Source organism: Oreochromis aureus, linkage group 17 (assembly GCF_013358895.1).
Source record: "Oreochromis aureus strain Israel breed Guangdong linkage group 17, ZZ_aureus, whole genome shotgun sequence".
NCBI lineage: Eukaryota > Metazoa > Chordata > Actinopteri > Cichliformes > Cichlidae > Oreochromis > Oreochromis aureus.
In genome coordinates, this window is record NC_052958.1 from 8,784,669 (window position 1) to 8,811,757 (window position 27,089).

At 40.2% G+C, this 27,089-nt stretch overlaps 1 protein-coding gene across 2 annotated transcripts; it reads right to left on the reverse strand.

Moving 5' to 3' along the window:
- Window positions 1-21: 21 nt before the first annotated feature.
- On the reverse strand, window positions 22-26,648 carry lrrc17 (leucine rich repeat containing 17). 2 transcript variants are annotated; one of them, XM_039601027.1, is made up of 5 exons: window positions 26,296-26,648; window positions 16,645-16,997; window positions 15,285-15,771; window positions 6,509-6,664; window positions 22-2,327 (listed from the first exon to the last, which is right to left on the reverse strand). In XM_039601027.1, exons 2-5 carry the CDS (start codon window positions 16,915-16,917, stop codon window positions 1,885-1,887), a joined length of 1,359 nt encoding a protein of 452 aa, XP_039456961.1. In that variant the 5' UTR covers window positions 16,918-16,997; window positions 26,296-26,648; the 3' UTR covers window positions 22-1,884. The 2 variants fall into 2 exon arrangements, with proteins under 2 accessions (XP_039456961.1, XP_031582469.1); XM_031726609.2 differs by having other exon boundaries at window positions 26,274-26,647.
- Window positions 26,649-27,089: the final 441 nt, after the last annotated feature.

The window sequence follows — 27,089 nt, forward strand, 5'->3', positions numbered from 1 at the left end:
ACAGACAACTTAGCAAAGAAAGAGTTTTTAAATTATATATCTTTACTTCACTTTGTTACTAGCAGGCTTTCTCACAAACACATTTGTTCCCATTTCTTTGGGTGAATCCAGGAAAAAATCCAAAGATAACACAGATCAACAGGCATAAAATTGTAATTTTGCAATAATAAGGAGATTCCCAAAGCCAAAAACCATGAAAATAGACAACTGGAGGAGAAAAGAAGTGGTAGGTGTAAAAAAACTATCTACAGCAGATGAACAGTATCTGACAGCCATGCCCTTAAGAAATAAAACAACAAAAAGAGTCCAATAAAGACCTAACAAGGGACCTGAGTGATGGATCTGGACCTTCAGTTGATCCATCTGCTTTTCACTGAAGCCTCAGTTCACATGGTCTCAGTGGAAAGATGGCTGTCAAGAAGCCTTTCTTAGGAAAAGGAAGCGGGGAGAAAAAGCTGAGGTAAGCCAAATTACACAAACACTGAACTGAAGATCACTGGAAACAGATCTTATGGAGGGATAAATCCAAATTTGAAATTTCTGCTTCAAATAATCACTATACACAGGGAAATTAAGGAAAGGGGTGTCTACAGCCATCTATAAAACACTCTGGAGGCTCTGTGATGGTTTGGGGCTGCATTTCAGTGGTGTAGGAGATCTTGCCTAAATTGATGGAATTATGAATTCAAGAATTTTTCCTATAAGAGTTCAGGGTGTGTTGAAGAATAACAGTGGTCACACCAAATACTGACTTTAAAGCTTGCTAGACTTATGCACACACACACATTTCCCATTTTCCTAGACTTTTGCAGAGCATTGTTTCCATGCTACCTGCTCCATTCTCTCAAGTTTTGACCCTGTTTTAGTTTTTATTTAATTTTTTTCTTCCTCTATTTTCTAATGGCCTTTAATTGTGTTCTTTTATGTTTTATAGCCCTTTAATGGATAATTTAACATCTGGCCCAGGAAAAACAACTCAAAATGAGCCATTTGGCAAAAAATAGCACATTTATACTAATGGTGATTAATGTGCCTTGTCCTTGAAAAAAAACGAACATTAAATTGTATTAGGTTCGTCTTGGGACTCATTACATTATGTATTTAAGTTAAAATATACATGAAAAATACATTATAAATTTAAGCTTCTTGGCTTTTAAATTGATCACCATTACATTGTATGGATAATTTTTCATTGCTTGGGAGTCTCCAGTGGTGATCAGTAAACAGCAAGAACCTTCTCATCGTGTTGGGAGTTTCTATGTGGTGTTTACATACCCTCTCTGTGCCTGTGTGTGTTTCTTCACAAAGACATTCATTAATTGAACTGGTGAAATGTCCAGGGTGCACAATGCCTCTTGCACAATTTCAGCCGAAATGGGCTCCAGCGCCCTCACCATAAGCAGCTAATGATATGGAATATGGAACACTTTGGCAATAATCATTTGTGATCCTTGACACATTACCTGCAATGTATCTGGAAATTTCATGATCTCTTGCCTTCAGTCACATAGTAAAACACATTTTCAGAAAAAAACAATACAAAAAACAACACATTTTATTTCCTGAAAACAAGTAGACAAAAGCATACGTTAATACCAAAAGACCAAAAACTACTTTTTAGAAGAAAAAAAAGTATATCCTGAAGTCAAAATTAAAATTACGGTAAGAGAGAAAAGTGATAAACAAACAATAAACTCCAAGAAAATGTTAGGTGTTTCTGCAACCCATACAAAACGGGGTAGCTTTATCCCTAAAAGCCTGCGTAATGGATTTTACCACAAAACAGAGTTCCTCCTTTTATTAAGCCATTGTTCAGCTTGTTCTCAGACATCCATTTCAATCTTATTGTATACATTTCTACCAGTCCTCTGAGCCGTCTGCATTTTAGCTCAGCCTGATGATTTTAAATTTGTTTGGTGCCGCCTTTTTCAGGTGTTGTGGAAGATTTGCACCCTGTCCATCACTATTGTCCATCCCTGGCTTCTGTGCGTCATTTTCTGACTGTTCTTGTGCCCCCTGTCCTGTATCTGTCCCTTCTGTTTGTTTATCTACAGGACATTCCCCGTTGTAGGTCTTGACGTAATCCGCGACACGCCAGCCCTTGAACTCCGGCGGCTCTGAGCAGATCAAGCCAGTGTGATGGACGCCAGGATGGTGCTTGAGCCAGTAATTTAGGTAGTGGATGTTGTAGTCGCAGAACCACGGGTTGTTGTCCAGTGAGAGCTTCCGTAGGAAGTAGAGGTCCTCGAGTACACTGTACTGGAAGTATTGGAGACTGTTGTTGGAGAGGTCAAGCTCACGGAGGTACAGCAGGCCTGCAAATGCAGCTGGGAGCAGGGAAAAGTGCAAACTAAATTAGTTAGCATTCTGTTGGCACTCATGAGGTTTAAAGAGCCATTTAAGACTCAACAGAGAATAAAATGACTAAAAAGGAACAAAAATACACACAAAGAAATTGCCACTGTTTAAACTCTACCACAGTCTTTGACATTATTTTTGGCTTTTAGACTGTGTTAGTTCATTGTGATTGACTGATTGATTTTCTTTAAGAATAATCAAGTAATTAAGTGTTTTTATAACCCAGTTCCATAAAAGTTGCAAAACAATGCAATGGTTTGCTTTGCAATGCTTTGCAAACCTAATACACTATTTGTTTTAACATTTCTAGCTTATCAACAAACCTGGGTCTTCTAGGTCACATTTTTGGTTTCAGGCTGTGCCAAATTTTTTCAATTGGTGAAAGGCCTGCATAACGCTGATTCCATTCATGACATATGAAGTTTAACCTTGTCTTACTTAAAATATGCAAAACCTGAAAAAGATGCCATCTGAATAGGAGCATACGTTGCTCTAAAATCTTTCAGTATTGACGGTGCTTTTCCAGATGTGCAAGCTGCCAAGGCCAGTTTCCCCGTATAGACACTGGTTTTCAGCAGGGCTTCATGACACGCAAAATCAAACATTTTGAGTTAAAAGGTGACTGTTGACATTCTTAAATGTTTCCAGTCACTGTTAGCTGTCTGATTTTCTAATGTGTGCACGTGCATGCCCATGGATGCATTCTCAGTGGGAGTAATGGGACAGCAAAGACCATTTCACGCTCTCCAGCCTTTGGCCAGGCTTTGATCTTTACAGAGCGGAAGAGAGGGGGGAGGAGAGAAAACGGGAGGAGGAACGTATGGAGGTAGAGAACTAAGAAGGAGGGAATTGATGGCATTGAAAACTTGAAAAGAAAAGACTGAAAAAGGTTTTTTTGGTTTGGTTTGGTGTTGAGATTCTTTCAGTGTCTATATTAGCTTTATGAACATTCAACTCCAAGAACAACACAGACAGAGGAAACTATAGCAGAGGAAGGAAGTGTAATAAAGGGGGCAGGGATGCTCTTGTTTCACCTCCTCCTCCCATGTCTTATCTCTGGACTCATGAGGCTTGAGGCTCTCCCAAATTGGATACTATTCATGTGCTTGTTGGAGCCACAATGACCACATTCATGCTACTTTCCCAGGAACTGAAATACACAAATCCTTTCATCCAACTCTCTGCCAGAAAGTCTGAAACATATTTCCTAAAGGCTAAACTGTTTATTAGGGACACTTACCTTTTCTTCCATGCTCTTCAATCTAAATATCTAAACTTACAGTCGCGATCCGGTCACTGAGTCTTCACTTGCAGTAACGCAGAAATAATGCCAGCTGGATAAACTGACTTAGTTAAAGACTATTAAGAACTATTTTAAATTTATTTATTTATTTTACCTTGGGTGGGACCCTTTCCTTTTACATTTTCTAAGATATAAAGTTATTAGTCTGGGGAAAATTAGGCAAATTAGGCTTTAAGTACACTGCATTATCCTGTGACCATCAAATTACTGCTTTGTCTATTCTGGGGGTTTTGGCTAGCCTAGAAAAACCACAACAATCTGCCAAAACAACTGGCCAAAGCCTTCCATGAAAAAGATAACACAAATAAGAGAACACTGATGCAATGTGCCAGAATCTTTTTTCATTCATGTTTCTTTTCTCTCTGGCCATCCTTCCCATGAAAAGCATAAATAAACAACTTTTTCTTTTTAATATACTCTGAATGTGGACATGATTAAAAAGAGGGTTTGGGGATTCAAACCACATGTCACTGGCAATCACAAGCTCTCACAATTATACTGAATTTCTGTTTGAGTTTCCAGAGAATTTTCGACACAGTGGAGTGAGCTACAGTAGATTGTTTGCATGTGCCGTTGCGGGATAATGAAGCTTTTTGAATTTCTCTTGGCCAGGAAAGGGATGGACTCGCACATCATTAGCTCGGTGAGATTAATGAATGTGCACTTTTTAATGGTACTCCTCTATTTCTGAGGTCGAATTTGTATTCCGAATACCTTCTCATCTAGTTTAATAAGATTGATCTCTGAAACCTACATTTTAATTGATTTTTTTAAATAGTCAGAACCCTTCCTTTAATCTCTACTTAGCATTTCATGTCCATTATTACATATTTCCATAAAAATTGCTTTTTTTCTCACTATTGGGTAATTTTACATTACTTTGGGAACTGCTGAAATAAACAAGGAAAGAAGCACTTATGCACCTCTGAAGTAAGGAAAGGATTTGGGAACTTTCTAATAAATCAGTCACACTGCAGTTAAGTAAACTACATTGTAATTTTTTGCCTCTTGAAGCCAGTTGCGAGTAGTTGTAGTGGTTGGTTGCCCAGTGGTTGAGCGTGCAACACCCTCAATCTCTGGATGATCATTTTAGTTGACTAAAAACAGGTCACCTGGTGGGAGGAAACCTGTCTCCATACAATCTGTAAGCACTCTCAGACAGTTTGGTGGAGGCTTGCCACCTAATTTATAAATACAGACAGATTTCCAACACTTTGCACTCAGTCTACGTCGATGAGCAGAATTCATCTAAAACGTCACTCTTTGCAACATGGGACTCATCTCAGATGCCTGCCTACGGTTATTCCAATATAAAAGCAAGGTTGACAGGCAGCTATGTAATTTTGCAGTTAAATTGCTGTCCTGCAGCAACTATTATATGTAAATGGCAACTTGACTTAATTTAATCAGAAACTGACACCAGACTTTTTCCATCTTATTGCCATTTTATTGCTGCCTTGACTTGCTTGAGTTGCTTTGAAGATAACAGCTAACTGCGAGTGGTCACAGACCTGGTCCCTGTGTTCAAAACAGCCATTTCAAAGGTAATGAGATTGCAAGTTCATTGCACATTCAATCATTTTGCTTGCACTGCAGTTTCCAGCCACATTTTTTCCCCAGTGTGTAGCATGAACCTGTTCACAATTTTAAATATGTCACATCTTGATTGACTTGGATGTCCTCAAAATGAACCCCGAGCACAAGCCAGTGAGGGTTAGACATGAGGTGATAAACAACATCTTTCTAATAAATCACAGATATCTGTTTTCCCTGTGAGTGGCACATGTGCTTCTTTCTCAGGTTCATCTCAATAAATTTTAAATTTAAAAAAAAATAATTGTGCAGTATTTCTTGAGAAAAAAAAAGCGAAATATCACAATGTGTTCAAGGAGTTTAATCCTCCAGTGGGACATTATAAGACAGAGATGTAACACTCCTGAATAGAAAACTGTGGGAGAATCTGTTGGCAAAGAGGGAGGTTGTCCTGCCCCTGCCCTCAAGGAGTAGCCAGAATATCTGCTTGTTATCATCACAAAAATGTAGTCAAGTATAATTATTGTTTTTCTTGGCTTATTGTAACTAAAATATGAAATTGCATGGTCTTAGTCATTATTGATGCGTAGTAAATGCAAGTTAGAGGAAAAAGCTTTTTAAATCTTATTTTAGGAAAAGTCTACAAATATTGTTTGAGTTATTTTTAAAATCTTTTGATGCAGGACTCAAAATATTGCTAAGAATGCTATCAAGTTATCGCTAGTGATGACTGTTTCACAATTATCCCCGTTTCTAACAACTTTCAGATCATCCGGTTCTTAATCGGCTGTCTCCTGTGAAAAGCTGTAATAGGCCTAAGCGGCTGAGGCTTCCCATGGTGTACTGAGCGTTTCTTCTTCACTCATCAGTTTTCACTCTCTTTGTTTATACACCACTCTGTATTTAATTATTTGTTATTATTAATCCCTGGCTCTCTTCCACAACATGTCTTTTGTCCTGTGCCCCCCCCTCCTCGAGCCTGGTTTTGCCAGATGTTTCTTCCTGTTAAAAGAGAGTATCTCCTTCCCACTGTTGCCAAGCGCTTACTCATAGGGGGTTGCCTGATTGTTTGAATTTTCTCTGCATTGTTGTAGGGTCAGCACGAAACACCTTAAGGGGATTGTTGTGATTGGGTGTTATACAGTTGAATTGAATCACCCTTAAAAATGGAATTATCATCATCTCTGAGTTGTGCAGTTGGGTCTGTTTTCTGTGCTGTGACAACACAAAATACTTGGATACGGATCAAGACATGAATACTCAGATGCACATGTGTGTGGGAGAGAGAGAATATGTGAGCGGTGCTTCTGTTACCTGTGTCTATATGGTGCAGGTTGTTACTGCTGAGGTTGAGAAGTTTGAGGTCTTTGGACAGCACGAAATGTTTTGGCTTGAGATGTTTTATTTTGTTGTTGGACAGATCCATCCTCACTATGTCAGATGGCAGGTCAGGTGGGATGCTAATCAAATCTGCAGACAGAAATAGTTTAGAAACATTAGGTCTTCAACTTTCATGATACCTGAAAGACAAAAGTTTTTACTATCATCAGTGCACACAAAAAAAAGATATGTGAACAGAGGGCGTGAACATTTCCGGCTCTTCGACTTGGACAGAAATGTCTCTTCATTTTTATTGTTTAAAGATGGTTTGTAGGCTGTGTGCAACTTTTTACATTTTCAAGATGGAGTCAAAGGGGACATCATGTATTACAACATTTCACTTATTTGCCAGAGCGATCTCTTTTCTGCTTACACTGGAAGCATCACACACACACACTCATACTTGCCTTTGAAGTCAGTAATGCACTAAACAGTGCGTCCTACATATCGCAATCTCTATAACAGAGCCTCTCTGGAGTTTCGAATTAAAGTCCCACGCCGGAGGTAGATTTTATAAATGTTCCTCCCGCTGTGATGGGGCAGGTGAAATAAAGATTTGATGCTGTCAGTACAAAACCACTGAAAATAAAAGGCTGAAACCTGCATGTTCTGCACTAACAATGAATAGATGCAGGTTTCTCTGATTACGGTTTACCTTTTGGAGGTTTTGGATCAAAGCCTTCACAGATTAGACTTTGTGGCTTTGTGGTTCCCTGAGTCATTAGACTTGTTGAACCTGTCATGGTGGGCAACATCATGAATATCTTTTAAACTGGAAGTCCCATTAGGTCTTCCAAAAGGATCATAGCTGATTGTTTCTGACGCAAAATAGTTGCAGATGGGAGGAAACATAAGTGTGCATAGGCAGCAAGCGCGGCCTAAGACATAATTAAACAATGCTTTGTTTTGGTATGGAATGCCAACTTTTTGTAGATTTGTAAGTAAGATCATGAATGAAATGTGTGTGGCAAAGCATACAAAGATGTTTCCTGAATGTATTTATTTACACAGGCTGCATCATGTGCTCAGAAGCATGCTTATGGACACATTTATAGCGCAGATGTTGCAGTCTTTAGACAAGTACGCTTTACTGCCACAGATGTTGTAGCTGGTTTTATCATGAAGGCATGGTGCCATAAATCATCACAGACTCCAAGAAAACACACACACATGCAGCACACACACAGATGTAGCCAACAGACTCAGGAAGTGTAATGATTATTGCTTTGTGATGTGATGCAGGGAAGCAAAAAGTGTCTTCAGAGAGCGTTCCAGCACATGTTATCAGTCCAATATGGTGAGAAGTTTTCTTCTGGAAAACCTAAAGGGAATCCCAGCCTGCCAATGGGTGTACATGTGTCTGAAAATTTGTCAAAGCAGCTTTTTAGAATAACAAAAAAAAAAAAAAGATGGAAAATGCTGTCATTCTAACATTAGACTCAAACTTCCTGATTTCCTTGTGAGAAATCGGACTTCAGTTTTCCGAGCCAAACGCAAATCCTCCCCTGCAAAGACAGATACATCTGTGGTCTTCTGTGTTTTACAGTAAATAAAGACCTACGCCTACACTGTGTATTCAGCAGTGACAGTAGTGTCTGTGACCAGAAGTCCATGTTTCCCTCTGGGTACTAAAAGCTCAACAAAAAGCTGAGCTACGGTGAGCACCACCGATTTGCTTCTTCTTCTTTTTTTTCTCTAGCATCAGCCTTCTGGAGATAATTGTGTTTTCAGGAAGTTTCAGGAAGCTTTTATCAGGAGTCACTTTTTTCATGGCACAGATATGGCAGATAAAGTGTTAAGCACTTTCCTGCTTTAACATCTGTTAACATGTCTCTACTGATGAGACAGATGACTGAAGGAAGATACGGAGAGAAGGAGTAGGAGAGACAGCATGTCAGGAAATGTGAAAGTCATTTATCACTGCACTGGGCTCTCGCTGAATCTGCTGAAGTCATTAGTTCAGTGAACAGCTGTACCTCTTGGACTTTTCTTTTTTTTTAAAAGGACTTTATGCTTTATAGCTGCATGAGAAAATGTTTCCTTTTTGGAAACCCAATCTATTAAAATATCCATTATAAATATATATATTTTTTTATATTCTCACACATGTCATAATCTAGTATTTGTAGCCTAAGTTGAATCACCTGGTTCACTTCAACAGAACAACTTTAAATAACTTTTTTGCAGTAATATACCTGGCCACTCGCCAATGCAGTGCATAGAGGTTCCTGTATTAGTATAACTAATAGTAGTTAAACACAGGAACACAGGGAGTAAGTGCAGTATTTACACAGTCTCAATACAAAGAACGAAGCTATTTACATTATTTAGTAGGAGTTCAGAGCATCAATCTGGAAATTTATCTGTGTAGTCCACTCTAATATTTATGTGCTAGCACTCTGGATGATTTAAATAGATGTGTGGAGTTAAGTACATGACCGTAGCCGGAGTCTTTTTCTTTTCTTTCTTGGCTTCAGATTCCATAAAATATCATGAAGCGCTTCCGCACTCATTCCTGCAAAGCAAATATTCAATTTGTGCAATAACACTGAACTCACTCAGAGCATGTGTTGCAAAACTTTTTTTTACTGTTTAGACAGCAGAAAGAGAAGCCATTAATTTTTTACAGTGCTGACGTGATTACAGGGGATCCACTGTGCATAGTGAGTAGTAAGCAGCCATTTTTGGCTTTTTTGGAAGCATGCCCCACTTTTGATGGGGGAAAAGGTTACTTCACATATTTATGTTAACCAGTATTGTGTGTTGCATAGTAGCACTAGGACACAATAAAGTAGTTTATATATTAGGATGGGCCTCTCTCGGTTCCACATGTCATGTGGGGTCAAATGCACCTTACTTGTTAAACTGTAAATTTACCGAAAATGCTTTCATGGCAGAGAAAGAAACACACATCTGCAGTGCAATGACTGTTAGTCTATGCAGAACCCTTAGCAACAAAGTTGAGATGATTCCATTATTAAGTGGAAAAAGTGGAAAACCTATTAGTAACTCTCTTTAATTTATATTTATTACTGTGACCAAATCAGTGCTTCTCCCTTGCTTCTGTGACTGTTTCACCTCAGGGTGAAAAAGTAGATTTTTCCCCAAAAGTTAAACAGTTAAGATTGCAGTCAGGACCCTTGAAACCACAGCAACTGTTGCTCAACCTAAAATACGGTCATTTTTTTTTCCTGCTAAATGTCTGCCTGCTGTCTGTGATCCACGAGATCCATAGAGAGCTATAACACTGCTATGAGTGTGGGTGTATGTGCAGCCGAGTCACCATATATAAATGACTCATTTTTGTGCTGCCTACTCAAATGTCAAATGTCCCAAGTTTTTACACAGCACTTGTTACCACTGAAATCTATGATTTACTGGCTGTAACAGCAGCTTTGAAAACAAGGTCTAGGAACATAAAACTGGGTTTCTGAGCAGAATCATGAGATTTATTATGTTGGGCGGGGCGGACTGTTAAAAGATGAAAGATTTTTGCTCTCATTTAACACGCTGGCTTATGTATAACATCTTACAATATCAGAAGTGAAAACCCGTGAAAAACACTGAAGAACTATTGCTCAAAAACACTTTAACAACTAAAAGATAGTCTGGGTCCTTGGAAGCAAAATATAAAGAACTCAAACTGTTCTTATAACAGTGGCCAAGGACTAAGACACTGTAGATAAATGGGCATTAACGTCACACCGTGGCCCTAAAACCATAGGGCCAATATAATCACAGTGCTCTGTATAATCTGAGGGGGGTGGGTGGGGGGGGGGTCTACTTATCCCTCCTTCTCCTGCTGGGTGAAGATGTTTGGTCTTAGGTCTTCAGTACTCTTGGGGACTGCGGGTGGCCCGGTTTTCCCCGATCCATCTGTGTCTGCTTCTGGCTCCCGGGCTTCGTTTTTGTGGCTTCTCACCATCATTTTCAAGTACATGCGTGACAAAGACACATACACATACACACACACTCGACACTCGACACTCTCTCTCTCTTTCTCTCTCTCACACTCACTCACACACACACACACACACGTATATTGTTGATTTATGTACCTGTGCATTTTCAAAAGTTTGTGTTCCAGGTGTTGCATGTCTATTTTTCTTACAGATGTGGCAGTTGGAGATACATTGTGCATTTCTTTTTGTACTCTATCCTTTTATTATGTCTTCCCCATCATCCTCACCTATAACATCTCAAAGTTTTTGGCTTCAATCCTCAACACGTTGGTAGGCAGCTCTAAACACCACATCCAGAAGACATTAGATTTTGTTGACAAAGGGATGTTATTAAATCTTTCGTTACTTGTGTTCCAGTCACTAAAGCAGTGGACGCAGCTCATAAGAGCAGCTCATAAGAGCTGCGTCCACTGACCTCAACTTTAACTTCAACAACAGGACCACTCTCAGCACTGACCAAGTGTGTTTGCTTTTGGAACTGTGTCTTCGTTCCACATATTTCACAAAAACGGGTCAGTACTACAGGCAAAAAACATGGGTGCGCCATGGGTTCCCCAGTTTCACCCACTGTGGCCAACTTGTTCATGGAAGAAGTGGAAAAGAGGGCTCTGTTGTCCTACCCTGGAGCACCACCAAGTCATTGGTTCAGGTATGTGGATGACACCTGGGTGAAAATCAAATCTGATGATGTACCACAGTTCACTGGTCACATTAACTCGGTAGTCCAACACATCAAGTTAACCAAAATGTCAAGTTAGTCTTCTTAGACTGTGAGATTCAAAAGTTGATGTGTAACATAAACCAACGCATACAGATCAGTATTTAAAGATTTGTCTGCACAAACTGGGTGTCATCAGGACGCTACAACATAGAGCGAAAAGCATCCCCAGCAGCCAGGGAAGCAGAAGAACATCATATTAAGAAGGCCCTGAGTAAATGTGGTTATCCCAGTTGGACATTTGTCAAAGCTGGGAAGGCTAAAGAAAGCTCCAGCCGATCCAGGAGAGAAGGACAACTGCTGCCTAAGCGAAAACCTTTAGTGATCTCTTATGTGTTAGTATCAGTATCGGAACAGTTGAGATGCATTTTCTCTAAACACTGTGTCTCTGTGGCTTTCAAACACCAAAATACTCTGTGCCAAAAATTGGTCCACCCCAAGGATCTGGTCCCCCACAGAGTAACTGGGAAAACCCAACAACCTCTGGTGAAGCACATGGCAAAACACAGAAGAGGTAACTCGTCAGACCAAGACTCCGCACTCTATTCACACCTACAGGTTAGTTAAAGAAATCAAGGAGGCCGTTTACTGGAAAAGGGAAACATCATCTCTGAATCGAAGGAGGGGGGCCTAAGGGTACATCTTTCGCCATCTTACAATGCTGTGATTGCAGCCATTCCACAACCCTGTGTGAATGGCCATTGATCAGTGGTTGCTGTTGGTCATGACAATTTCCATATTAATGGTCAAGAAACTGACCTCAGTGGTGCTAGTTTCAGTCATTATGCAAATACACTCTTTATAAGGTTGGAGAAACGTGCAGTCAGTTGAGACTGAAGAAATCACTTGGATGAGTGACATTTCTTCCGCTGAAACGCTACATCCAGATGAACAGAATCCAGCATTTGGGGATTTTCTTACCTGAATGATTGAGCATGCATCAAGACACTACAACAGTAGTACATTTGGGCTGAATTACAGCAAAGAAAACTCTAAGCAATTAGTTTGTCAAATAGACAAAAGATTAGGGGAAAATCATGTAAGTGTAATGCTTAGATTAGATTTCACACAGCTAATACAACTATTAAATGAAAACACAAGTGCTGGAAAAGAACAAAATGAGAAGTAAATAAAAAGACTCTAATCATCTGGTAACAACTCGCTGTATGCAGCGTGGGCACCCTTTCAAATCAAAAGCACAAAACCATGAATTAACTGTCATGCACAACAGCTGCACTATATTAAGCAATATTCACACATCACATACAGCTTTTATGGTGCGGTGTGGTTTAGAAAGAGGCAGGATGGGGAGAATCATTACTGGGCATAAAAAAGGAAAGTTGTGGAGAGATGGATGGGATGTTCACCCTGTGAGCGAAACAGAGAAACCTTATGATGCTTCAGATAAAGAACAGATTCAAATGTCTTACTGTAGAAAAAAAATAATTAGGAAAATATGCAAAAGCTTCTTCAGGCCTTTACAACACAGAAGCTGCATTGTGTGGTTTTGGCTTGTCGATTCTCTATGAAAGACTGCTTTCTCGGGAGGATACAAGCTCACCATTGATAGATGTATTCAAATCCTCATGTGGGACTTGGTCAGACTAATGGACGCAGAAAGTGTCAGAGTTTCAGTGTGTGTTAAACAGTGTGTTAAATTAAATGGATGGTGAGAGGACAACAAAAAGAAGATAGAAGAGCAACTGGAGAGGCCACATCAAAGTAACCACAAGGGATCTGCACAAATTCAGAAATTGCCATCTCTGTCTTTTTGAAGGCAACACTGGGGTCACTATGACATCAGTCTCATAGTGACAGCTTAATGCAAAGATAGAACCAGATGTGAAAACCTGGGTGAGAACTTGGACTATATTTGCAAAGTTTAGAGCGCACATGCAGTGCTGTGATAAAGTAACTGCCCCTAAACCTAAAAACTGCTTGCGCCAGTCCTTGTCAATCAAGTGTTTGCAATGACTGGCAGTGAGTCTTTCACATCACTGTGGAGGAATTCTGACCCACTTTTCTGTGCCTGAATTCTTTTAATTCAGGCACATTGGAGGGTTTTCAAACATGACCTTTTGAAGGTCATGCAACAGCATCTCAAATGCATTTAAGTGCATTTGCACTTTGACTCGGCCAATCCAAAATGTTCATTTTGGTTTTGGGTCAGAAAAGGTGGCTCGGAAAAACAAAGAAAGCCTTTAACATGACCCACCTGTTAAAGGCTGCAAAGCCTCAAAAACCCTCCAATGTGGCTGAATTAAAACAATTCTGCAAAAATGGGCTAAATGGGCCAAAATTTCTCCACGGCGATGTCAAAAACTCATTGGATTCATTGCAAGTTTTTTTCTTTTATTCAGGTGATCTTTGTCTAATATTAATATTTGTTTGATGATGTGAAAAATCCTACAAAATTCACACAAAAAGAAAAAAGAAAAGAAAAGAAGAAGAAGTCAGGAAGGGGAAAATACTTTTTCAAAGAACTGTAAAAGTTTAACTCATCAAATGTCACATTACATGATGGGTAATAATAAGAATAAGCCTAAAATACTGTGTGATCAGATAAAGAAAAATGTACAAATCTGCCTTTACACAAAAACCTGTACATGTATGAAATGTATGAAACCTTACTTTTTAATCCTAACTTTTCCACTACTGAGCAATAGTTTGAAAAAGGAGAAGACAGTGTGCGGCTTTCCGCCCAACGAGACTCAGACAGCCAGTGTAGAAATTGCTAATAAAACAAACACATCTCTGCTTGCTGCCTGCTTATAACCCAAACATAATTCAACAAAAAAACTCTTGCGCCTAATTTCATTGAACAAATAAGCATGACTGTGTCCCGAAAAGCGCTGAGCAAAGCTAATAAATGTGCCTTTTCATATGAAGTACTCCTCTCTCACACCAGTTCATCTGTTTGCAACAAAGAAGCGGCCAAGTTTAGCAAAGCACCTGAAATTGGTTGGATTTAGACAAATAAACACTTTCTGATTCAGAAACAATGAAATTGCTCTTTGTCAGAGTTTATTTCATTCCTACATTTAGTTTGATTTAAGCTGATCATTTTTCTGCTATTGCACTAGTAATAAACATCTCAGTGTTTTTCTATAATGTCTTTTTAACTTTGACTAAAAGTCATATCAATATACTAAAGCTAGAATGATACACGGGGTCAAAGTCACAGTCCAGAACAACATTCCTTCAATTAGAGAAAATTAATTAAATCGGATTGACAGGTTAGTGAAAACAACTGTTAAATGCCATAATTTTCCATGTACTGTACCCTGGTTTTGCTTTCAGTGATGTCCTCGAGATACTTTGTCAGTGATAAGAAAATAATCACATCCTACTGCCTACATGGCTTCTTCTTTGTGTTGCGTTTATGGCGTAAATGTAAAGTTGGGCTCGTGCTACTCAGCATCTAGTTAGTGGTATAGAAGAGGAGTGAATGTGAACGCAGTACTTTTTAAAAGTTGAGGTTAATTTGAAATGCAACTTTTCTAACAGGCAAACAAACATGTAGTATAAAGATTACTATGTTTCACCAGCTCAGTTTAGTACATGGTAATATTTTCTTATTTTCACCACATCTCCAAGAATAAAGCTTGGATGTAAGATGACTTTTGTGTGGTTTTACTAACCGCAACTTCCCCATCCAGTACATAATGTTCACCGTCCAAAAAAGTATTTTTTCCCCCATTTCACAGTTAATAAAAAACCATTTGAACATAACAAACTCTGTAAATGAGATTTTTTTAATAAGGTGCTTTTAGTCCAAGTTTTTCTGCACAAACCTTCACACCAGTCCTTCTAAAACATCTGGACCAGCATCCACATAGCAATGCTGCTAATAGGTAACCACTGCTGCCCTAACCAAGACCTACATGCATCAACTTATATTATAGTGGCATCCACGTTGTGTCCTCTTGCTTCAGATTTAAACAATAGGTCACAATGTAAGTATGGCAGATTGTAGTTTAACATAAAATCGCACAAAGATATAGAGATACAGAACTTTACAATCTCTCACCTTTGTTGCTGCAGTCCAGCAGCGGTTTGGGAAACATGTATGTGCGGCACATGGAGGTGGCATCTGGCTTCCCTATTTTTGGCGGAGGCTTTGGCCGTTCTACAACACCAGGTTCTGGCCCAATGTCTTCCTCACACAGCGAGTCTACATTCAACTTTTTCAGTTTCTGACCCTTCAGTGAAAGAGGCTCTGCACATTTGGCGTAATTGCCCAGGTTGCGGTTGCCTGGCAGCTGCAGTTTTCTGATCAAGCTTTCCAAGGGACACAGGCAGCTCCACGGGTTGTCATAGAGACGGAGATAAGTAAGGCGGGGTAGGGGCAGCAGGACCTCCTCGGAGGCTGTTGTCATTTGGTTGTGCTGGAGGAGCAGGGTTTTGAGCTGGGAGAGGCCACTGAACGCATCATCCTCCACCCTGGAGATGTGGTTCTGCTGGAGATCCAAGCTCTTCAGCTGGGTGAACTGAGCAAACATGTTGTCCCTCAAAACCTGAAAGGAGAGATGTACTTGAGTTGTTTTATTTGCATTTCTGGACAATATGGTAGCATTTACCATCAGCTTACTTGTGCATTACTCTTATCTTTACTGTACTAAAAAACTTCAATTATCTGCAGTTTGCAGCTTGTAAGAATTTAGCTTCCTACAGCTATTTGACCCATTTAATACCACAGATTCTATATAAAAGATGGCCATAACTACTGTGGCATTACCCACTGGTGTATGGGCAACTGTTTCAGAGCCTGAAGTTTAAAATTCCCATATTTGTGCTGCAAGTGCTGCAAGTGGTAAAGACATTCAAATTACACAGCATGGGTCAGTTTTCTCTATCTGTAATTCCAAGTATCTAACTTTTCAAATTACATATTTTTAGTGCAAAAATGTTATAGATGTTTTAAATTACAAAATATATCCTGTTTAAATCCAAAACAAAGTGCCGAAGACACAAATAAAAATAAAACAAGATCCGGTTTCCTTCCCACATAAGTTATACCTGTTTTCACTGCTTTCATCAGTGTCTATTGCTCAGTCATTTCCACTTATTAACCTGCAGGCTAACATTTTGTTTCAGTTCTCTCAACACCTGCGACATAAACATCCTGTACTTGCTCAGACATGCAAAAAACTGCACACATAAGGAAGAAAAGTCTGTCTTTAATCATGCTCCCAAATAACTGGTGCACAGATGCTCATGGCATCAACAAGCCATCTGAAGCATTGAGAGTAAGAGATTATGGATACTTAACTCAGGCTTAATTGCTGCAAAGAACTCAATTTCTTGCACAAAATAGTATCTCCGGTCCGCTGTAATTAGCATCAGTTGTTGTTTTTGCACCAGGTGAACAGAAATCTGCCTATAAATACCTGAATCCTATTTCTCGCCAGCAGTAGGTGGTGGATATCTTTGGGCCAGTCCTGCATCACAGTGGTCAGCTGCCTATCCTGGCAGTCAAGGTACTTTTCTCCTGCCTCCATGTATTCCAAGCACACCTCAGTTTGACGCCTCATGACGCCGGGCCTGCCTCTACCCCGTACATGGCCCCTAGCGCCCCTCTCCACAGCCTTTGACCGAGGGCCTCTCCGGGGTTCCGCTGATCCAAGAAGTAGCAAGAGCAGGAGTGAACCAAGGAGACGCATGACAGGAGAGGAGAGGATGGAGCCTGGCAATCAGGTCAGCTTCGGAAGTTGGATGAGGAAGGGATACAGGTCAGTCACGACTGGTGGCACAAACAGAGGAAGAGAGGGAGAGAAGAAAATGAATTTTCAAAGGTCTTCAGTAGAAACTTCTCACAAAATCCTAAAAGATTTGCAAGAGAGTCCTTAATAAGACCCTGGATCTTGTGCCTTACTATGTAGAGTTTGGATGTTCTCCTGGTCCATGTGCAGGTTTTCCTCAGTACTCTTTATACCAGGGATTTGAGGATTACCTGAACCCATTTGCTGAGTATCACACTTTTTTTTTTCTTTTTTGTCAGAAGCCACTACTTAAATCTTCATGAGCACTTTGCATTGAATGCTTTTATAGAATAGAAAACATGAAAATGTCAGTGTTTGACATCACATTACTGTGTGCATTTATGTGCAACATAAAGGAGAAGCTGACACAGATAAAGAGAGAATCTGTTTTATTAAAGCATATCTGTCCCGGTGGCAACAACTAAAGCAGTAATGCTGAACATGTTGAAAGAATTAGTGGAAAAGCTGAGTGATTGTGGAGTGGGCAGAAATGGGGTGTGGGGGTGGAAAAGGGGGTTTTGAGAAAAAATGAAAAGACATTTCTCGAGGTTGATGTGTGTTCATAACAGTTTTCTTTTCTTTTTTCTTTCAGTTTTCTTTGTTTCCTGCCCCCAGCAAAACAAATCAGTATGTTCAAGATCTTTTTAAACCTATTTTTTCTCCTTATAATATAGGAATTGTTTGTGTTGTAGAGTAGAGGGTGATGGGGTGTATGTATTGCATTTGAAATCATTTAGTTCCATGTGTTTAGAGCCATTTTCTTTTATCTAAGACACCAAGAGTGCTCGATACAGTAACAAGTGTGTTATGTATATATCTCTGCCATCTGTACTGTGTCAGTGTACATGTTAGTTGGATAGTTTGACGGTACAATATATGTTTCATTATCTGTGAGGTTCCCAGAAAACCAGTGAAGATCATCCAGAACCACAGAAACCTGGCCTGGATGTAGTACTGCACATAAAAAGCCACAAGTTTGCGGGTTTTTTACACACCATTTACTATATAGATTAAACCGCCAAAATGTGGCGTGTTAATTAGTGAACTTAAAAGGTAATGTAAGCAGTTTTGGGTTTTTTTTAATAAATATCAGGGCACATGCAGGCAAGCTGTTTCTACTGGTTTCCAGTCTTTTTGCTAAGCAAACAAGGCTGATTGTAGTTTCATATTTACAGCAGCCTACCAAATTTCCCAAATAAACCATTTCTTTTAAAACCACATAGAGCCTGTATGTCTGTTTCTTGGTCTGCTGTTCTTGCCATTTGCACTGCCAAATTCCAACATTGTCATCAGGTACAAATATGAATATGTCAAGACTGTAAATATTATTATTTATTGCCTAATAATGACGGTAATTGTCTTTTTTTTACTCTACAGCCGGTTGTTCTCACAGCCTGCTGGCTATGTTAATATGTGCATGTGTATGGGTGTGCACATTTCATGCCAAAATATATGAGTCATGAATCCCTTGTGTTATCAGAGCCAAAAAGAAAAAAAGAAGGGAAGGCCCACAGGTCTGCCAACGTGCACTGCGCACACACATACAGACACACGTGTATGCTGACTAAGGCCAACTGTACCAAACCGCAGCTCTCTTACCATCTTTCAGACTCATACAGTGGAACAAGCCTGTCAATGCAGATGGTGTCGTTCCATTGTGAAGAACAGACAGGGCATGATAGCTAGCTACAAGCAAAAACAGCTGAGAATGTATCTGGGGAAATACTTTGCACTTCACTGAGAAATCTTCTGTCCATCTACAAATGATCTCTAATCAAATGAAGCAAACATAAACCTTCAGTTTCTTTCACTGAAGCCATTATATGCAGCAATTCCCTTCCAGCGAGCTGTCTCTCCAAACCCAACAAGAACTTAATGAATTGGTCTTCTAAGTCACTACCTATCATTATCTGCCTAACTGTGCCTGTCTTTCTTCTTTCTCTGTATTTATGTGCTGGTGTGCAAGCAAGAGAACATGTTATAGATCCTGTGTTAAATGTTTATGAAGCTGATGAGTGGCATGTTTTAACACAATGAGAGACTTGTGCCACGTATAAAGTCCAGACTAGACTAGACTCAGGTTGAAAGCACAGAGAGACTTGTTGAGGAGATCCAGACACATCCTCTGTGTATCACTATTTAAGTATTTGCCAGTGTAAGTGCTTTCAGTTTAAGCCATTTAAGCTGGCATAATAATAATAATATTATATTTTATAAATTACCTCTTGTTTCAACCAAGCAATGCAGAAGAGCATCACTGAACCTAGAAGCAAACATGCTACAGCAGCAGAAGATCACACTGGGTGCCGTTCATGTCCACTAAGAACAGAAACCTGAGGCTATAATTCACACTGACTCCCTCAAAATTAGACAACAGATGACTGGAAAAATGTTGGCTTGTCTCATGAGTCTCAATTTCTGCTGCAACATTGTTGGAGTTAAAATTTGGCATAAACAACATGAAAGCATGGATCCACCCTGCCTTGAATCAATAGTTCAGGCTGCTGGTGGGGTAATGGTAAATGGCCTGTATTTGTATAGCGCTTTACTAGTCCCTAAGGACCCCAAAGCGCTTTACACATCCAGTCATCCACCCATTCACACACACATTCACACACTGGTGATGGCAAGCTACATTGTAGCCACAGCCACCCTGGGGCGCACCGACAAAGGCGAGGTAATGGTATGGGAGATATTTTCTTGGTGCTTTAGAGCCCCATAAAATACTGAGAATTATTCAAACACCATAGCCTACCTGAGTATTGTTGCTGACCATGTCTAGCCCTTTATGTCCACAGTGTATTGATCTTGTGATGGCTACTTTGACCAGGATAACAAGCCATGTCACAATACAGCACCTTTGGGGTGTAGTGGAATGGAAGATTTGCATAACAGATGTGAAGTTGACAAATCTGCAGGAACTGCAGATGCTATCATGTGAATATGGACAAAAATCTATAAAGAATATTTCCAGAACCTTTTGAATTTATGCCAAGAAGAAAGGGGGGTGAAAACCACTTGCGATGTATACCTATCCATTTATACATGTCAGTGTGGTGCTGGTCTATCTCTCTTTTTATCTATCTACCTAGCTAGGTGGTTATCTTCTGGACAACTATTGGCACAGTCACTCTACATTATCCAGCACACATTCCAGCTGTGACCATAATAAACCCACTCAGGCTAAACCCGTCCCTTTGGTTCACCCCATGGCCACAGCAGACCAGTTTAGTCCTTCCACTCTGGTATTATTTCCCACTCCAGCTACCACTGGTGGTCAAAGAAAAAGAAAAAAAACTATCTCCCTCCATCTGTGAACATCTACAGAAGGCCCTTGGGTTTTCTAAGATCTATCCTCAGGGGTATCTCTAAATATCACACAGACTGTTTTCCTGCCACTATAACATCTGTCCTGAACCAGAATAGAGCTTGGTCTAGACGTAAAATGTGGTAGCAACATGTCCCTGCGTTTTGACTACGTGAAAATAAACTTGTGCAAAGAATTCGAGTCCTTTCTTGTGCCTCAGAGACCTTAATCATAGTTCATTTTTCTTCATAATTTTTGTGTGGATACTGTCATGTCTGTGCCCAGTCTGGAACACAGTTTTACCCACAAGTTCAGCAAAAGTCCTGCCTGCTAGCAAGAGTGACATTTAATTGTCTCCGGCTTACTTTACAATGATAGAGATGCAGCATGTTCTTTGAGGGTTTTTTTTCTTGTTGCTAATTACTTTTTTGCATTTCTGGCTCAGTTGTGAGGAATTTATTTTCAAAGAAACCAATAACTTTTTAACAAGACAATTGATGCATGCAGTCTTAAGATGAGCAAAAGAGCTTGAAGTTGTCGACACAAATGAAAACAAACCGCTGAATAAATAGCTAAGTCTGAGGAATTTGTTTTGGGGACAGTGTGCAGGGAGTGTTGACTTAGAAATGATCTAACTGAATATATTATTTTTATATATATTTAATACATATTTTTATATATTTTTATATATTTTATAATATTGTCTCCCTGCTGAAACAGCTTTAATGTGCCTTATCCAAAGTGCTATTATTTTTTACCCTATGTTGTTATATGAGCAGCGCTCGGTGCGACACATCAAAAACTAACAGATTATAACATTCATATTACATTCATAGATCTGTAATGCCGTGAACGCACGACCATTCCTAACTTCAGTATTGGCATTAGAGTTACTAATCAAACAGTGACATTACTTGTGTTGTAGTCTCAGTTTTTAAGCATTCTCTGATTATATGCAAAAAGCATATGATGGACATGAAAATCAAAGGGGATTTTAATTTGCATTCCAACAATTGCCCGATTTTAGTTCACCATGAGATAGGATGTTGTTAGACGGTGTGGAGATTTGCACATATGAATCATAAAATATTTCACATAACAACAACAAAGTGACAGTGAAGTGCAAACTGGACCCTGCCCAGAGACAGCTCTGCTCTGTTTAGAACACAACATCAAATGCCTCCAAGCACCTACCAAAGTAACGTGTTATAATAAAGCAATAAGTGAAAGATCTCCAGACCCAAGCTGAGTGTATACTGATCCCAACTAAGCACCAGTTAATAGTAGCTTGATTTTTTTGGACACCAATTAAGGCAGAAAAAGTCATCCATTTCTACAGTACAATCACTCTTACATTTTTCTATGAAGTGCTCTTCAGGTTGGTTTTTACCAATTATGCTACACTGACCAATCACTTTGTCAGGTACACCTGTTGTGCGGTTTGTTAACACAAATTACTAACCAGCCAATCGCACAGGATGAATTGAATGCATTTAGGCATGCAGACAAGGTCTGGCTGGCCTGCCGACATTCAAACCAAACATGAGAACGGGGGAAAAAAGGAGATTTAAGTGGCTTTGAACGTGGCATGCTTGTTAGTGCCAGACAGGCTGGTCTGAGCATGTCAGAAACTGCTGATTTGTGGATCTTCCCACACAATCTTCTCTAGAGTTTACAGAAAATGGCCCGAAAAACAGGGAAAATATACAGGCAGTGGCAGAAAAAGTGCCTTGTTGATTTCAAAGGAGAATTATCACTCTTATAGGAAGGTAACAGTAACTCAAAAAATGTACTATGTGTACATCTCAAACTAGTTTGTTGAACATGACATTGGGTTCACTGTACTCAAATGGCCTGACACAGTTATCAGATCTCAATCCGATAGAGTACCATTGGGATGTTGCGGAAGATTTGAATAACAGATGTGGAGTTGACAAATCTGCAAAAACTGTGTGATGCTAACATGTCAACATGGACCAAAATGTCTGCAGAATGTTTTCAGCACCTTGTTGAATTGATGCCATGAAGAGTTGAAGCGCGTCCAAAGACTAAAGGATACTAGCAAACTGAATGTCTTGTGAGTATATCTTTAAATACAACATCTTCTGTATGCAGACAAAATAAGGTATAAGGGATCTGTGTTCATATGCAAGTATTTGTATGATTACTCTCAAGGAATCTCTAGCAGTGTAATAATAACGTAATAAAGGTTTACTGCATAGCAATAAAAATGGATATTGTGTAAAAAACAAAAAGATACACGTGATTCATTGACTATATGTACATTAGTACCCATACTGCACCAAACATACACATGATTTAGGGCTGTGAGTATTGGATAATAAAGCAGATAGCAAAGTATGCATACAACAGGCACCCGTAGACATATGCCTGAGCATGCTCTGTCTTTGAGTGTCTGTGTATGTTTCCTGAATTGTCTGTGTGGGCTCAAATGGGCCATTTGGGCTCAGTAGACCAGAGCAGACAGGTTGGCCTCTAACACCATCGCATACCACCTACGTCAGGAAGAGGGAGTTAGAGAAGAAGAGGCACTGACTGCAGTTTGGACAAATACAGATGGTGGCTGCTCGTTTATTCGAAAACCAGATGCAAAAGATGTTTCAGACTAAATAGAAACCACAGGAAGAAAGTGCAAGTCCCAAAGGCAAAATTAAAGTTACCAAAAAAAGTGACATCAGCTAAAGGGAAATTCCTGCTGGCAAAAAGGAGATATTTTTTTGTTTGGTTTTACTCCACTGTTTCTGTTAAGCCAAGAACAAAGAATGAAGCCTTTTGGTTAAACCCTGGCCAACTGGGGGAAAACTGCAACAGCAAAAGGTGCCCGTGTAATAGATCTAGTCAGATTATATCTGTGGGTCAAAGCACAGACCACCGGTGACCTCTCGATGACTGCAGGGATATTACATAATCAGGATAGAGTGCTGTTGCTGGTTTACAAATGACGAAAAGACAAGTCAAAAGCACGGCAATGACTTCCAGGCTGATGATGAAGCAGGGCGTACCTAAAAAGCTAAAAAAAAAAAAAAAACCTGAAAATTGTAGTGAACGCCTTGGTGTTCCCCCGGATAAGCTGGAGGAGGTGGCTGGGGAGAGGGAGGTCTGGGCTTCTCTGCTTAGGCTGCTGCCCCCGCGACCCGGCCTCGGATAAAGCGGAAGAAGATGGATGGATTGTAGTGATTAGTGTAACAGTATATCACCAGCAAAGCCTTGAGACTGCACAGTGGCTACCTGCACTGGTCGACCACAGAGGATCTTGGTGCTCCAGTAACAGTGGACGGGCCACTTGGTATGGAAAGAGTTCAGACCGCCAGGGGAAACAGTTCAGAAACACAAGGGCCACTGTGTTAGAGAGAGAAGTGAGAACAAGAAGGGGAGGCTGTAAAAACAAGAATGAGGTTTTCCTGCTTAGCTACTAATACGAAATGTAAAAATTCCATCCAAGTCGCATGCACACGGAAGCCATCAATTGGTCAGTCAGGCAGTTAATAAGAGAAGAAACAAAGACAGAAAATTGGAGAGCATGGACAAAGAGTGAGCTTATATGTGATAGGTGACTTTTCTTCTTTAATACACTGAAAAGCCTCCCAATACAGTGACCTTGCTTTGTTTCCTTTCAGTTAACTCTCCTGCATGTGTGCCCAAGTGCAACTGTTTAACAGACCTACCAACAAGCTACTCCAAACAGACAGAGATGGAGACAGGGGAAGAATAAAAGTGCAGACACTGGGAATGTATAGAAAACAGAAGTGGGAGGGAAGTCTAGTAATAAACCCATAATGCTAAAGGAGAGGATGAGACAGTAACAGAGACATGCTGTGCATGTAGAAAGCATTCAAGAGAGAACCCTCACACGTCCCTGAGAGCCTAATTGAAACCATACAAGTTCATTTCTGCAGTGGAGGAAAACTGAGAGTGCTCTGAAAGAAATGTTTGGAGACAAGAAAATGAACGCTTGAGTGTTTCGGAGAGGGTCAGAGGTGCCCCCACTCACAAAAACAAACAGCAGAAGGAGGACTTTTCTGACAGAAACGAGCCATTTTGCCTGTCTTTGTGTCTTCCCCCCGCAAGACCCACGAGGAACAGCTTTCTAGATCACTTTGAAATCCAAACACGTGCAAAAGCATGTCCAAAATCAGCAGTTGGTCCCCTTTGAGAGAAGCCAGCGTCCAGCTGCATCTGTGCAACTCCTGTACGGGAAAAATGGCCAGCTTTAAGTAAAGATTATGGAGTCATTACCCTACCACCACCACCCATCCTAAAAAACAAAGAGCAGGGGAGGTGCTTTATCATATAATTATGCAATATTTTGCAGTGTTTGGTAACATAGTATTTTTATGTCCTCAACCTTCAGTGTCTACTTTTTTTTAAAAGGGAGTTAAAAAGCTGACATAAGATGTTTAACAGAGTTCAAGTGCATGCACAATGCCTTCCCCCACCACCCAGCTTTGGTTTAGTGCCAGACACATCTGAGGGGTAAAGACAAACAGAGTTCTCCCACTCATGTTCTTACCCCAGCGTGCTCTATTTAATTGTAACTGCAACAAAGCTGAGAAGGAAGAAGTTTACGTAAAAGGCGCTGATGCACTTTGTAATCAGAGCAAACCTGCAAATTTACCAAGTTTCTCTTCCCTCCTTTTCTCCCTGAAGAATTTCAGGGTGAAACCACACGCTGCTCCCACTTCCCAAGCATACGTTTGGAATTTCAGCTAAAAGAGGGCATGAAAATCTGTGTGTACATATTGCTGTAAGGAAATAATGATAAAATATAATCAAATATAAGCAACCTGCGAGAAAACGGCACAATCTGTGCAGCAGTGTGTGGATCCTTTAGAATATTCTAACATCAAACTTTTTGAAAATGTGAGTGCTTTTTGCCATTTCCTTGAAATCTCTTGCAGTCCTTCATTTTCAACCAGATAGAGAACCGGCTGCATTCAATGAACATGAAGTTGCACACAACAGGAGGGTTAAGAGGGCGTGGCTATCTATAATTTCTTCCTTACAGTGCAAAGAGGGTCCAAGAAAAGAAATTCACCTCTTTCCCTGGCAGAAGTAGTGCTCGGCTCAATCTGTCGCAGCAGTGTGAGCGGGACCACCAGCCAGTTACATAACATAAGAAGGAAGCATCTGAAACAAGAACTTGAACGTCTCGCTCCTGTTTTTTCTCTCTCTCTCTCTCTTTTGCTGCTTTTGCAGAGATTTCAAAATTAATCTCGGCAACAATGATCCCCATCAGCCCACACACACATTTTAAAATAAACTTGGCACCTCTTCAGCACTTCCAGCTAAAAATTTCATAGTGGAAAGAATGCTTACTTCAGCAATTCAACAAATACAGAGGAAGAACACAAGAGAGAGCTTTGCTGAAATTATTTAAAAAACAAATATTTTTGCTTATCTCCTCCCTGTTTATGAGTTTTAATTGCATTTTGCATGTTCTACACACTTGTATGTTGCTCATTTCTCCCCTTTCACAGCTTCACATTTGTAATGAGTTGTTATTGAGTTAGTGCCCGACACTCAATCCAGAATTTCAATTTTGCTTCTGCATTTGCCAAAACTTGTCTTTGACTCTCTTACTATCAGTCCTTTAGTAAGTAATGAAAACTGACAGTTTTTTCATTCATTGTTAGTGCACGCCTCTAAACTGCCTCGAATTTCTGAAGAACAAAGGAGTTAAAACAAAGGGGAAGTGATATATGTCTGTTAAAATTAAAAGTCAACACTCTGGTACATTTTATTGCTACATACTCTGCAACTTTGCACCCTTGTACTTTATGATTTAACTGGTTCACTGTGGCCTTTTGTTAACACTTGGGGAATCAGATTTTGTTACCAAGAAATATACTTTGAACAATCCCACAGTTGCAATTTTTTATATATGCAGGTAGAAAGGTCTGATGCACTGTTTTTTTTTTTTTTTTCCTACCTGCGCAGGGTGAGAATCTGACCTGGGCTCGTCCACTAGGACCTGCAGATCTCCGGTCGATCCTGTATCCCAGGCTCCTAATCCTGTCATGAGCGCTGCATCCAAGCCAAGAAAATCTGCCTGGCTGCCTTTAAACTTAGAGCCTGGAGTGAGGACGAGTGGCTGCGCTCGCTCGTGCACTCTCTCGCTCTCTCTCTCTCTCCTACTCTCTCTCATGAACTCCTTGCTTTTCACCCACTCAGCACCCACCCATTCAGACTGTACTGAAAGTGTGAAGAGAGAGACGGAGAGAGAGAGACTGCAAGCAATGTAAAACTGATTCTCGAAGGAGCTACAAGGCTTTGTCTGGTTTAGCATTACGCACGCACACACAGACACGTGTGGGAGGGCTCCAACCCTGCACTGATTCCCTGTGTTGAACCAGTGGACTTACCCCAAGATGTGCTGCTAACTGGCCTGATAGAGAGTGAGAGAGAGCTTGTGAAGTCAAGCACTCGCCCACCAATGCAAACACCAGTGTGCCAGCCTGTCTGTCTCTTTCTTTTTTCTGTTGTGCTACTAAGAAAGAACCTTCTAGATTTACCTTAAGTCTTTACAGGCTTGTTCCAAAATAACTTTGGTCCACTTCCAACATCTGCTTCAGTGGTGGAGCACTGTTTTGTTATTAGTCCTTGGAAGATGTTGCATACATCTTGCAAGCAGAGCTTGTGGTTTCACAAGGTTTTGCAAACAGTTTGCCACTCAACACCTGGATTGCATCAATTTAGGATACAACAGCACAAGAGAAGTAACCAGAGCTCATTTGGAGTTTTATAC

Bases quoted from the DNA above. Each gene is read 5' to 3' on its own strand.
- lrrc17 (XM_039601027.1), bottom strand. From the start codon at position 16,917: ATGCGTCTCCTTGGTTCACTCCTGCTCTTGCTACTTCTTGGATCAGCG. The intron at 15,772-16,644 runs GTATTTATAGGC...CTCTCCTTTCAG, and splicing joins TGGCGAGAAATAGGATTCAG to GTTTTGAGGGACAACATGTT. The intron at 2,328-6,508 runs GTAACAGAAGCA...CCCTGCTCCCAG, and splicing joins CCTGCACCATATAGACACAG to CTGCATTTGCAGGCCTGCTG.